A 12666-nucleotide genomic window follows, 5' to 3' on the forward strand; every position below is an offset into this window, starting at 1 on the left:
CTGATGGAATCTGGAGCTCCAGGGCCACCCCACATGTGGGCAGAGAGCATGTGGTGCTGAGACCTGGCACCAGGGACAGTGCTGCAGGGGAGCCGGGCAGCTGGCCTGGTGGAAGTACCAAGCCCACCGCTGCCGGCCTCTGTCAAGGGCTCCTCTTGCGGGCTCTTTTTTCCTCTTTGCTCATGAGGGAAACGCGGCAGGCTCTTGGCTGGATTCTGGCTGGCCCTAGGGGATCCAGGTGGTGGTGGCCCTGGGAGTGGAGGAGGGGAAGTGTCTCGGGTCATGGGGCCACCTCTGTTCACGGTTGAGCAGTTGTTTCCTGGGAACGGGACACCACGAGGGACGGGAAAAGCTGAAGGACAAAACCTCACTTTTGTTTTATAGAAAATTGTACAAGCTGGCGACAAAGACCTCGATGGGCAGCTAGACTTTGAAGAGTTTGTCCATTATCTCCAAGATCACGAGAAGAAACTGAGGCTGGTATTCAAGAGTTTGGACAAGAAGAATGATGGTGAGCGTTGCCCCCGGGGCCAGCGGTGGGCCCAGCGGTCCTGGGCCTCTCCGCAGGGCTGGCTCCCGGCTCACGGCCTTTTTTGTTCCAGGACGGATCGACGCGCAGGAGATCATGCAGTCCCTGCGGGACCTGGGAGTCAAGATATCTGAACAGCAGGCAGAAAAAATCCTCAAGAGGTGAGTGCGTAGCCAGCCCCTGCGTCTGGTTTAACAAAAGTGTGACGAAAGAAAGTTTCTTGGACTCACTCCCTCGTGCCGTTCACTGTATTGACCCTGTTTCCGCGAACTTTGGCTTCTGGTGGTTGGAAGGGATGAATAAGTAACCCCTCCCAGAGACCAGCCGCTCCCCGGGTTCCTGGTAAGCTCCCGGTGGTAGAATCACAGATCACCTGGCAGAGTACCTGAGCGCCAGCCACCCGCTAAGAGAGAAGACTAGTGGGGGATTTCAGTAGGTGAAAGGCCAGCAAGGAACACCCTTCTCTGCCCGGTCGTGCAGGGGCAGGGCTCACGTGGCCGCCCTCCACTGTGGGGAACTTCCTCTTAACACAACGCTCAGATGTGCTGCCCCGAAAGGCATCCCGCAGGCCAGGGGTGGTCCTGGGGACTGGCATCGTTGCTGTGCTGGGAACTCGCACAGAACAGCCCCAGAGCCACTTCCTGTCCTCCCGAGCCTCCCCAAGTCCCAGGGGCCCGAAGCCGGCTGGTCAGGGACGGCAGCCTCTGGCCCTCGCTCCCCTCCGCGTGGAGGGTGCGTCCTCGTGCTGTGCCGTGGCATGTGCTTGCATCACTAACCTCCGCTCAGAGCACTTATTTGTGTTGTTTCTCCTCTCTCCTCTGCATCCGCCTTTGTCTGTCTGTCAGAATACGAACGGGCCACTTCTGGGGCCCTGTCACCTAGTAAGTATCCGTTGTCACTCTCGGGACCACCTCCCTCCTTGACCTCTGTGCCTGATCAGAACGGGGTTCTCGTGGGCCCTTAAATCCCGTTTTTGTGCCAGGTGGGATGTGGAGCCACCTGGCCTTTTCTCCTCCAGGGCAGAGGCGCCTTCTGTGGTTTCCTGGTGGCCACGCGCCTGCCCTCGGCTCCCCTGGAGGTGGGAAGTGCGGCTGACAGATGGGGCCTGTTTACAGTTGGGCGACCCACGCATTTGTCTTGCAGCATGGACAAGAATGGCACGATGACCATCGACTGGAACGAGTGGCGAGACTATCACCTCCTGCATCCCGTGGAAAACATCCCTGAGATCATCCTGTACTGGAAGCATTCCACGGTGAGCCCCGTGCTCCCGGGGCCGGAAGGCGGTTTCTGCCTCGTCCGTTCATGGGGTCCCCTTCGCCCAGCATTAGCCCCCATCCTGGTGGGGGTTCCCAGCCCACCTCCCCTTCAATGGCAGGGCTGTCTACTTCTCTGCCAGCCCTCCACATGCTCCCTCCATCTCCCTCATGCCGGCCAACCTGAACGGCCCGCCCATGCCCCAAACACGGGGCTCCCTCTCCTAGAAACAATGCCCTCCTGTCCCCATGTGCTGCCTGTTCTTCAAGGTCCACTGTAAGCACCCTCTCCCCAAGCCTCCTTGTTCTCCCAAAGCCTCCCGAGGGCTGCTCTGTAGAGATCCAGTAGCAGAGCTCTTCAGTTTCTCCCCCCGGCCACCCCATTTTTTGTGTCATTTCTCTCTATGGCAAACGAATACCTCCCCACTGCTCTTTCACCCCCGGTCAGAAACACACAGAGCTCTGCACCCTCACCGGTAGTGGCCCCGTTGACCCCCTGCCCATGAGCCCCCTTCATGCACAAGCATCCCTTTCTGCTGGTCCTTGCTGAGTATCCCCTGGTGGCAGTCTTATCCATCCTGGACCGTCGACTCCAGAAGAGGAGGCCACAGGTGCTCCTCCTCCTCTGTCTCCCGAGGTGCCCTCAGGGGACGCCTGGCATCTTCATTGGGTGAAATTAGGTGGACGCTCTGTGGGTAGGAGCCGCTGCCCCGTGGGTCTGGCCTGCAGCCCCAGGGTTGGAGCAGAACTGGCTCTGCCTGCCGAGCCAGGAGGCCACCTGGGAGAGAGGGCATTACACAGGCAGCACAACCCTCTCGTGTTTGCAGAAGCCTTGCATAATGTTCTGCCAACGTGATCTGGTTACACATCGGGTTTCAGAAGAATTTTTATCCCTGACTTGAACCTTCCAGTACAGCTAGCCTGGTGATCCTCAGCTGAAATGCCTTTGTAAGCTGTTCTTGCAGGAGCCCCTGGCAGTGCCCAGAAGGGCTGTCCGCGTGGTTTTCTACCTGCGTTCTTCCAGCTGTGCTCTCAGTTCTAACCTGGGCCTCTCCAAGGCCACAGACAGCTCAGAGCTTTGCTGCCTCCACATAGCGAAGGGGTAGGGGGTCCATTCTAGGCGGCAGAAGGCTGTGGACCTAGCTGTCTGCCGGCAGTTCTGCCACAAGCTTCGGGAGCCTGCTAGATTTATCGTTGTTGGTCTTCCTCACAGATCTTTGACGTGGGTGAGAATCTGACGGTCCCCGACGAGTTCACGGTGGAGGAGAGGCAGACGGGGATGTGGTGGAGACACCTGGTGGCTGGCGGTGGGGCGGGGGCCGTATCGAGAACCTGCACGGCCCCCCTGGACAGACTCAAGGTGCTCATGCAGGTACGCAGGAAAACAGGCCCCAAGCCACCTGGTTTCCACCTTGGGTTTCTTTGGTGGGTTGGTTTCCCCTCCCTTATCTGGGGCCCTGCTTTGGGCCCATACTTTTCTAACCCAGTAAATCAGATTGGAATTATTGCTCAGACAAGGGTGACATTAGATCTTGGCCTAGGTGGCCTTTTGCACATTAGATCCTGGCCTAGGTGGCCTGATCTAATTTTATCTGAGGCCCTTAAGCCAGGAGTCACATTACAGGGCCATACTGGGGGCAGATGACCCCAGTGAGGACTGGGGTGTGGCAGGAACCTGTTTCCTTAGGTGCACCTTACATAGGCCACCACGTGGGGGGCAGTGCAAGCGGATCCTCATCTGGCCTGGACACCATTCCCTTGGCTGGGCACCCGACTCCACGTCCACAGGGCAGGTTCAGCTTATGCTGAACCCAAGTCGGGAGCAAGGTTGTGAAATCGAGCTGCCTGAGGACACATCAGTGGACTCCAGTGTCTTTTGAACAGTGGCCAGTCACCCCCTTGTCCCCTGACTTGCGTTCTGGCACTTTTTGTGCCAGGAACCCTGCTCAGAAAAGGCGTCATCCTTTCCTTACCCCCTCAGCACCCCCTGGGCCTGCCTCGGTTTGAGGCCTATGTATGGAAGAATGAGAACTCCCTTCTGGTGCTGAATCAGGGAGGCGAGTGTTTCGGGGAGAGGAGCTCTGGGCCTGGGACCCGACCCGGGGTCCCACCGTCCCAGCTGGGTGACCCAGACTTCACCCCCAGGACTTCTATTCCTCTGGAAACTAAGGGGTTCGAACAAATTGCCTCATCAGTTTGTTTTTCTTAACCGAATCCCCAGGAATGCTGTAGAGATTAAAAGCTGTCCTTGGGTGAAATGACAAAATGCCAGGGATGTGCTTTAAATTAATGGGGGGTGGGGCATCAGTTGGCTGGTTTGATGATGGTTGAAGCTCGTTATGGGTTCATGGAAGCTCATTATGTAATCCTCTATACTTTTATATATGTTTGAAAATTTTCCATAATAAAAAGCTCAATTTTTTTTTCTTTTTTTAATTTATCTTTTGGCTGCGTTGGGTCTTCGTTGCTGTGCGCAGGCTTTCTCTAGTTGTGACGAGCGGGGACTACTCTTCGTTGCGGTGTGCGGGCTTCTCATTGCAGCGGCTTCTCTTGTTGCGGAGCCCGTGCTCTAGGCGCGCGGGCTTCAGTAGTTGTGGCACGCGGGCTCAGTAGTTGTGGCTCACGGGCTCTAGAGCGCAGGCTCAGTAGTTGTGGCTCACGGGCTTAGTTGCTCCGCGGCATGTGGGATCTTCCCGGACCAGGGCTCGAACCCATGTCCCCTGCATTGGCAGGCAGATTCTTAACCACTGCGCCACCAAGGAAGTCCAAAAAGCTCAACTTTTTTTAAAGTAGTCCTTGTGGAGGTGTTTAGCATGGGGTTGGCACCAGCAGGTGCACAGCAGAATCTAGTGGGACCTAGAGCAGCCACGTTAGACTCTCAGGGTACCGAGCTGGCCTCAGAGTACCACGAGGGCGGAGCCTGCCTGCCAACCTCGATCTCGGCTCTTTGTCAGGCAACAGTGGCCCTGTGGCCGCTGAGCTCCTTCTGACCGCTTGTCCTTCCCCCCCAGGTGCACGCCTCCCGCAGCAACAACATGTGCATCGTGGGTGGCTTCACCCAGATGATTCGAGAAGGAGGGGCCAAATCACTCTGGCGCGGCAATGGCATCAACGTCCTCAAAATTGCCCCCGAGTCGGCCATCAAGTTCATGGCCTATGAACAGGTGAGGACCCAGCTCCCCAGGGAGAGTCGCCCATCAGCAGCTGCTTCCTGAGCTTCCCCTGGAATGAGGTCCCTGCCCTGTTGATTCCCTGGAACCTGGAACCAGTCCTTGTACCTGAGGGACAGCAGGGCCAGGCGGGGGATGGGAAGGCCTGAGCCTGACCCCAGCTCTGCCACCAACCAGTTCCACTGGGGGCCAGTTCCTTCCATTTCTGGGCAGCATCAAAAGTGCCAGGGACACCAGGTCTCGGCTAAACCTGACAGGCTCCGGGAGGAAGGGCAGGGCAGGAGCAGGTGTGCTGGTCTCTGGGGGGTATCAGTCTGTTTGCTCCCTGTTCCAGATCAAGCGTCTCGTTGGGAGTGACCAAGAGACTCTGAGGATTCACGAGAGGCTTGTGGCAGGGTCCTTGGCAGGGGCCATTGCCCAGAGCAGCATCTACCCGATGGAGGTGAGGGCCACGTTGGTCCTGGGGCGGGCAGTGCGTGTGGAGGTGAGGGTGCGGAGTGGGCTGGGCTCACACTTCCGTCGCTTCCGTTGGGCTCTGCAGGTCCTGAAGACCCGGATGGCCCTGCGCAAAACAGGCCAGTACTCGGGCATGCTGGACTGCGCCAGGAAGATCCTGGCCAGAGAGGGCATGGCCGCCTTCTACAAAGGCTACGTTCCCAACATGCTGGGGATCATCCCCTACGCTGGGATAGACCTGGCCGTCTACGAGGTGAGGCCCTAGAGGACTCAGGCCCCTTGAGCAGCAGGAGAGATTCAGAAACCCCCTCCTGGCCATGTGTCACCCCTCCGTCCCCCTTTGTCTCCTTCCAGACTCATCTGTCCATTGCAGGGGTCTCCCATCACACTGCCTGCCCCTGGCAGCCCCCAGGTTCTGTACCCCCAGGGGCTTGGCAGGCAGATCTACAGAGCACGATGCCCTGGGGGCTCCCTGGGCCCCCAGCAGACTCTGGAGCACAGGAGTCCGGCTCTCGGGGGAGGGAAGGGAGGAGCTGCCCCTGCGTCATCCCTGCTCCCCATCCTATCCAGAAATCCCCAGTGACAGCAGAAACAAAGGGCAGGCAGGCCGGGAGCCCAGCCAGCCCCAGGCCAGCCCAGGCCGGCCCAGGCCAAGTGAATCAGGTTACAGTGGCCTCACGGATCCCATGTGATGGGGCAACGCCTCCTGTGTGGATCCGATAACTGTCCCCTCAGCCCCCCAGTCTCTCACTGCCTCACAAGCCCTCCCTTCCTGGGGCCTGCAGGCCCTTTGGCTCATCCCCGCCCCCCTCTGCCCTTTCAGACACTCAAGAATGCCTGGCTGCAGCGCTATGCAGTGAACAGCGCAGACCCCGGCGTGTTTGTGCTCCTGGCCTGTGGCACCATGTCCAGCACCTGTGGCCAGCTGGCCAGCTACCCACTGGCCCTGGTCAGGACCCGGATGCAGGCCCAAGGTAAGGCTGGTCTTAGGCCAGTCAGTCCCCAGGGGCCCATCTCCCGGGGCAGGTTGGGATGTAGGAAGGAGCCGGCGAAAGGCCCCTGACGGGCGACCTCTCTCCCTGCAGCCTCCATTGAGGGCGCTCCGGAGGTGACCATGAGCAGCCTCTTCAAACAGATCCTGCGGACCGAGGGGGCCTTCGGCCTGTACCGGGGGCTGGCCCCCAACTTCATGAAGGTGATTCCGGCCGTGAGCATCAGCTATGTGGTGTACGAGAACCTGAAGATCACCCTGGGCGTGCAGTCGCGGTGACGGGAGGGAGGCCAGCCCGCCCGCGGACTCGCTGATCCTGGGCCTGCAGCCCTGGGATGTGTAGCCATCTCATTCTGTGAATGTGCCAACACTAAGCTGACTTAAGCCAAGCTGTGAAAACCCTGGGATGCATCTGCAGGGGTGGGGGCAGAGCCGGCAGGCCCACTGGGTCTGTCCTGCTGGCCCTGGCTGACCCTCGTGCCCATTCCAGGGAAGACCTGTGGGTGTTCCTCAGGGTCCAGGGCTCAGCAGGACACAGGCTCGCGTGCGTGGGGACAGGACATTTCCCGTGCTGCCTGCCGAATAGCTGGGCTGGGAGGCTGGCTTAGTTCTTCCATCGCGTCCTCGCAGCCGGACCATTGGCGCGGGGCGCCTGCGGGCCTGCTGAGCGTCCTCCCCGGGCCCACCTTGCTTCCTTCCTTGCTGCTGTTTTAAACGGTAGGAGGAGGGCCCACAGCCCACTCCCCCCGCCACGCTGCTCCTCTCCGCCCAGTCCGTGGGGAAGGGTAGTTCTACCTGACCTCGGCCCGACTTCCCAGCCGGCAGCGCAGCCACTGGCAGGGAAGAGGGAGGAGTCTGGCTTCTGAGCTGCCCCGCAGACGGGCACCTGGATGCCCGTGTGCATGACGAGGGCAAGGCTGCCTGGCGCCCTGGCGCATGGCTTCAGGGGTCCTGGAACCCAGAGGGCCTCTGCTCCCTGCTGCTGGGGGGCTCATGGGGCTCTGAGCTGGCCCCGGCCTCTGTCAGGACTGGCACCAGCTCAGAACCAACTCCCTCTCCCTCCCCGCTGGCATGAGGGCAGTGGGCATTGTGTTGAAGCAGGAAGGGCAGTTTCTGCCCTGAGTCTGCACGCCCTGGTGAGAGGAGGAAAAGGTGTTCAAGGCCTTAATTATGTATTGTTGGAAAAAGGGTTTTGTTCAGAAAGACAAGCTGGACAAATGTACAAGTTCTGTTCTTCCAGGGGGAAGACAAAGAGAGCCAATGGCTTGGCTGACCGCGTTAAAGTCTGTTTCTGACGCCCCGGGGATTCGTGTCCAATCCCAACTGGGGCAAAGTGGGACCAGCCTCACATTCCACTGATGCAACGTATCACACTGCTTGGAGCCTATTTATTTTGTATTTATTTGAACAGAGTTATGTCCTAACTATTTTTATAGATTTGTTTAATTAATAGCCTGTCATTTTCAAGTTCATTTTTTATTCATATTTATGTTCCTGGTTGACTGCACCTTCCCAACACCTGTGAGGTGGGGTGGGAAGAGGAAGAAGGGGGCCGTGGGAGTGACCCTTCTCGCTGCTGCACCATGTCTGTCCAAAGAAATTCCTTTCGGAACTGGTGACAGAAGAAAGGCAAGAAGGCAGAAGGGCCCTGATCACGGAGAGACAGTCCTTTGGCAGGTCAGGGCGGGGCCAGCACCTAGGAATAGGAAGCCTTAGGATCTGAGGGTTTGATCAGGGGGCAGGAAGAGTGGGGGAAATCTCAACCCTGTTGAAGATGGAAATCCAAATCATTTCTTGGACTGGGAGGGATTTCTTTATTCACCCTTTTTGAAAGACAAGGCAGTGAGGTGCCTATCACTGTGAGTTTGGGGTGGGGGCCAGAGGAGAGGGCGGCCGGCTCCCCACCCGTACCCGTGAAGCGGGCTCCCTCTGTCCCGGGCCCCCCGCTACCCCTGCTCAGTAATGCTGGTCAGCGTGCAACTGCACAGCCACACTTCCATTCACCGGAACGGCCTGATGAGGACAATTTAAATAGGATGCAAAGATCAATGCAAGCTTTATTGTTATATATGAATAGAGTTATAACTGGAATTGGTGACAAAGCAAATTAAGAAAGAATTGGAAGTTGTCATTTAAAACAGCCTTCTAATAAAGTTGTTTCAGAGCTGATGATGGAGCCATGGTTTTCCTGACCTGGGCTTGGGTGGCATGGGGCTGTTTACATGTTAGACTACAAATCCCTTTTTCTCATGAGAGAACATGAGAAAGCTACCCCTCAGAGTAGCTACCCACTCTGGGCTTCTGGAGGCACCCCCTCTTTAGAATGGATGTTCATTGGATTTGGGGTGCTCTGACAGGTCTCCAGTGCCCCAGGAGATAGTGAGTCTGGTCCTTCCTCAGCCCTCCCCTGATTCAGCCCATGTCGAGCAGAGTTGATCCCTGTCTCCTGCTTGAAGCACCTCCAGACACCACTGTGCCTCTCTTCACTTCACTGGCTGCCCCTCCCCAGCCTCAGATTTGGCTCCTGCCCATCCTTCTGACTTAGAGATGCTGGAGGGCCCCCCTGGACATCCTTTATTCGCTTTCTGGGAACCGGGAATGTGTCTGCAGTTGTACCTCTAGCACCTAAGGCAGTGCCCAGTGCACAGAGTGCTCAGTGAAATGTTCATTAAATAACTCGACACCCCAGTCCCCATCCCCCCACTGACAGCCCTCAGTGCCACTGGCTGGTGGGGGACTGTATGGGGAACGTGCCAGGGGGCTCTGGCATTCAGAGGCTGTAGGGAGACACAGAAGTGTGCCCTTGCATGAAACGCGTATACCACTTGTGCTGGGTTGAACAGTGTCTCCCCAAAATTCTTGTTCACTGGGAAGCTCAGATGTTGCTTGATTTGGAAGTAGGGTTTTTGCAGATGTAATCAAGTCAAGATGGGGTCATCCTGGGTGAGGGTGGGCCCTAAGTCCAATGACTGGTGTCTTTATAAAAGAGGGAAATCTGGATAGGCAAGAGAGCACTACGCAGGGAGAAGGCCACATGAGGACAGAGGCAGAGGTTGGAGTGATGCATCGACATGTCAAAAAATGCCAAGGATTGGGACTTCCCTGGTGGTCCAGTGGTTAAGACTCCATGCTTCCACTGCAGGGGGCGCAGGTTCAAGCCCTGGTCGGGGAACTAAGATCCCGCAAGCCTCGGGTGCGGCCAAAAAGAAAAAGGATTGCAGGCACCCACCTGAAGCGAGGGGAGAGGCAGGAACGATTTCTCCCTCAGACCCTCCAGAAGGAACCAACCCTGCTGGCACCTGGATTTCTGGCTTCTGGCCTCCTGAACTGTGAGAGAATTCATTTCTATTGTTTTTGGCCATCCAAGTTCATGGTGATTTGTTACAGCAGCCGTAGGAAACTAATATGCCACTTGCATCAGCTTGTTACCAGGGTAACAGGCATAAACCATTTCCTAACCATTGGGTCTTGTCAAGTTGGTCGTGTCCCCCTCCCCCCCCCCCCCAACCCCATCCAGGCTTCTCCTTGGGACGGTGGCCGGGTCCCAGGTTCCCAGGTCCTCAGTTCCTTCCAGCTGGGAGTGGGGCTTCTCCAGCACAGAAGTTAATTTTGGGAGGTGCTCTGAGGTGGGTGACTCTTGATGTGTCACCAAGCCAACCTCCTTCCTTTGTTCCTTCATCCCTCCTTCCAGTCTTTAATCGAATGTCACTTTCTTACAGAGCCTGTCCCTGGCCACCCTACTTCCAATGGCAGTCCTGTTGCACCCCGCGGCCCAGCTCATTCCCACCCCGTTTGGTTTTCTCCCTTGCACTTCTCCCCGCTAACTAGAGGGCGTGGGTGCTTGCTGGCTTTCTCACTGCTGCTCCCAGAAGGTGCCCGGCACCCACTACATGCTTAAAGGATAGTTACTAATCGGATAAAACCCATCCAAATATTCTATGGTGTGGGAAGCAGAATTATACCCCCTCCCAAAGACAGCCGCGTCCTAATCCCCACCACCTGTGAATTAGGTGGCATGGCAAAGGCTAATTAAGGTCACAGATGGAATTAAGGTTGCTAATCAGCTGACCTTAAAATAGGGAGAGTAGCCTGGAGTATCCAGGGGGACCCAATGTAGTCACAAGATCCTTCCACGTGGGAGACAGAGGCAGGGAGAGAGGCGGGGAGACGGGCGAGGACTCAGCCCGAGGTCACTGGCTTTGAAGATGGAGGAAGGAGGCCTGAGTCAAGGAATGCTGCGGCCTCTAGAAACTGGAAAAGGCAAGGACCGAGTCCCGGAGAGCCTCCGGAAGGAACTCTCCCCTGCTGACAACCCTGATTTTAGCCCAGCGAGACGCATTTCAGACCTCCGTCCTACCTCCAGACGAGCCTGGGAGGGCTGCTGGAAAGTTGAAATGAGACAGGAAACGGAAATGGCCGGTCCTTAATAAAGAGTTTTATCTCGCAGCTCCCCTGCCCCATCCCGGATTCCAAACTCACAGAGTGATTTCCCCTAAATGCTTTTCATTCCAGTCCCCCCTCCCTCCTTCCCCTGGTGAGGAGGCCTGGGATCTCTGGCATGGGATGGGGGTGGGGGCAGCTCCCACTGTGGGATCTAGCCCATCCTCTTCGTGCTTCCTTTCTGAAGTCAGACCTTCTCATCTCATCTCATCTCTTAAGTCATGGGAGCACCATCGCTGAGCGCCAGCTGGGGCTCTGCACACACAGGGCACAAGTACTGCTGCCACCATGTCCCCATTTTACAGAGGCAGAAACTAAGACTCCAGGAGGGGAAGGGACTTGCCCAGGGCCTCACCGTGAGCAGGTGACGCGGCCTCGAAGGCAGGTCAGAGGACCCCACTCGCGCTGCATGCTTGGGGGTGAAGATGCCGCGGGCTCTGCTGGGGCCGCTGCCCCCAGAGCATGCCCGGCAGCCTGGAACCACGCCACGACCCACCCGCAGGGACCCTCACTGAGGGGCAGGTGCTCCCTGCCTCACCTCAGGTGGGTGACACCTGGCGTCTGGCTGCTCTCCTGGCCAGGAGGCCACAGAGAACCGGGGAAAAGTGGGGCAGGCCTGTGCTTGAATCCTGGCACCTGGCGGCGTGATCTTGGGCAAATCTCATGCCTCTCTGAGCCTCAGTTTCCTCACGAGCAAGATGGGCACAATATTTGCCTTACAGCTCAGAGCTGGAAGGGACTCCTCCGGGTTCATACAAAGGGCAAATGTTGGGAATTCCCTGGCGGTCCAGTGGTTAGGACTTCCCACTCTCAATGCTGAGGGCCCGGGTTCGATCCCTGTTCAGGGAACTAAGATCCCACAAGCCACAGCGTTCCCCCACCCCCCAAAAGAGGGCACATGTTGAGCCGGGATTCAAACCAGTTTTGCTGACTCTGAAGCCCTGTTCTCAACCTCAGCTCTGGCCAGGCTGCCCCCAGTCCCCATCTCGCTGGTCTGGGCGGGTTGGAATGTAGGGGAAGGGTGAGAAGAGGCACAGCCTGCCTGCCGGGCCCCTCTGCCCAGGCGTGGACCTTGGTCCCTGCCCTCCAGGGCCAAGAAGCAGAAGCAGACCAGCGAGTCCCAGCTATAGTGGCTGGAGAGGCTGGCCAGCGCTGGGTGGGAAGGCCAGCAGGAGGGGAGTGATGCAGGAGTGCAGGAAGGAAACAAGAAGGCCAGAGGCCCACCCCAGCCCCCAGGGGCCAGGCAAGCCTAGGCCTCTCCTGCTGTCAGCGTCCCATAACACAGAGGCTGGCGGGGGAGCGGCACAAAGGAACAGTCTTTTCGGGCCATTTGCTATCGCTGCTCAGCACGGTCCCTGTGGCCGAGGACCAAACATTATCTCCCCACGGCAGTTGTGAAAGCCCCATGAGCTGGCTCCACCCACGCCTGCCAGGGTGGGGGCCCCCTGCTACACCAAAGAGCCCAACCCCTGCCCCTCATTTTAGGGAGGAGGAAACTGACACAGGGCAAGGGACTTGTCCCGGGTCACCTGGCTCCCTGTAGCCGCTTCTCTTCCCTGACTACACTGGTCTGTACCATTTGTATTAGTGACCTATGGCTGCTGCTACAAAGCATCACAAACGTGGCATCTTAAAGCAACAGAAAAGCAGGACTTCCCTGGTGGTCCAGTGGTTAAGACTCTGTGCTTCCATTGCAGGGGACACGGGTTCGATCCCTGGTCAGGGAACTAAGATCCCGCATGCTGCGTGGCACAGCCAAACACACACACACACACACACACACACACACACACACAAATTTATTCCCTTACAGTTCTAGAGGCC

At 57.6% G+C, this 12666-nt stretch overlaps 1 protein-coding gene across 11 annotated transcripts in view; it reads left to right on the forward strand.

Annotated features, from left to right (window-relative positions):
* The window catches only part of SLC25A25 (solute carrier family 25 member 25), a 36638-nt gene extending 25785 nt beyond the window's left edge, over positions 1-10853 (forward strand). For 3 of the 11 annotated variants that reach the window (XM_036854616.1, XM_036854618.1, XM_036854622.1), the window contains exons 2-11: positions 385-511; positions 603-690; positions 1375-1410; positions 1673-1784; positions 2999-3157; positions 4797-4949; positions 5290-5397; positions 5497-5664; positions 6235-6385; positions 6497-8571. In XM_036854616.1, the coding sequence (XP_036710511.1) occupies positions 385-511; positions 603-690; positions 1375-1410; positions 1673-1784; positions 2999-3157; positions 4797-4949; positions 5290-5397; positions 5497-5664; positions 6235-6385; positions 6497-6681 (1287 nt within the window). In that variant the 3' untranslated portion in view covers positions 6682-8571. Of the gene's footprint in view, positions 1-384; positions 512-602; positions 691-1374; positions 1411-1672; positions 1785-2998; positions 3158-4796; positions 4950-5289; positions 5398-5496; positions 5665-6234; positions 6386-6496; positions 8572-9544 lie in introns of those variants that run through there. The other 8 variants (XM_036854617.1, XM_036854620.1, XM_036854623.1 and 5 more) reach the window with 6 other exon arrangements.
* Positions 10854-12666: the final 1813 nt, after the last annotated feature.

The sequence above is a fragment of the Balaenoptera musculus genome, chromosome 6 (assembly GCF_009873245.2).
Source record: "Balaenoptera musculus isolate JJ_BM4_2016_0621 chromosome 6, mBalMus1.pri.v3, whole genome shotgun sequence".
NCBI lineage: Eukaryota > Metazoa > Chordata > Mammalia > Artiodactyla > Balaenopteridae > Balaenoptera > Balaenoptera musculus.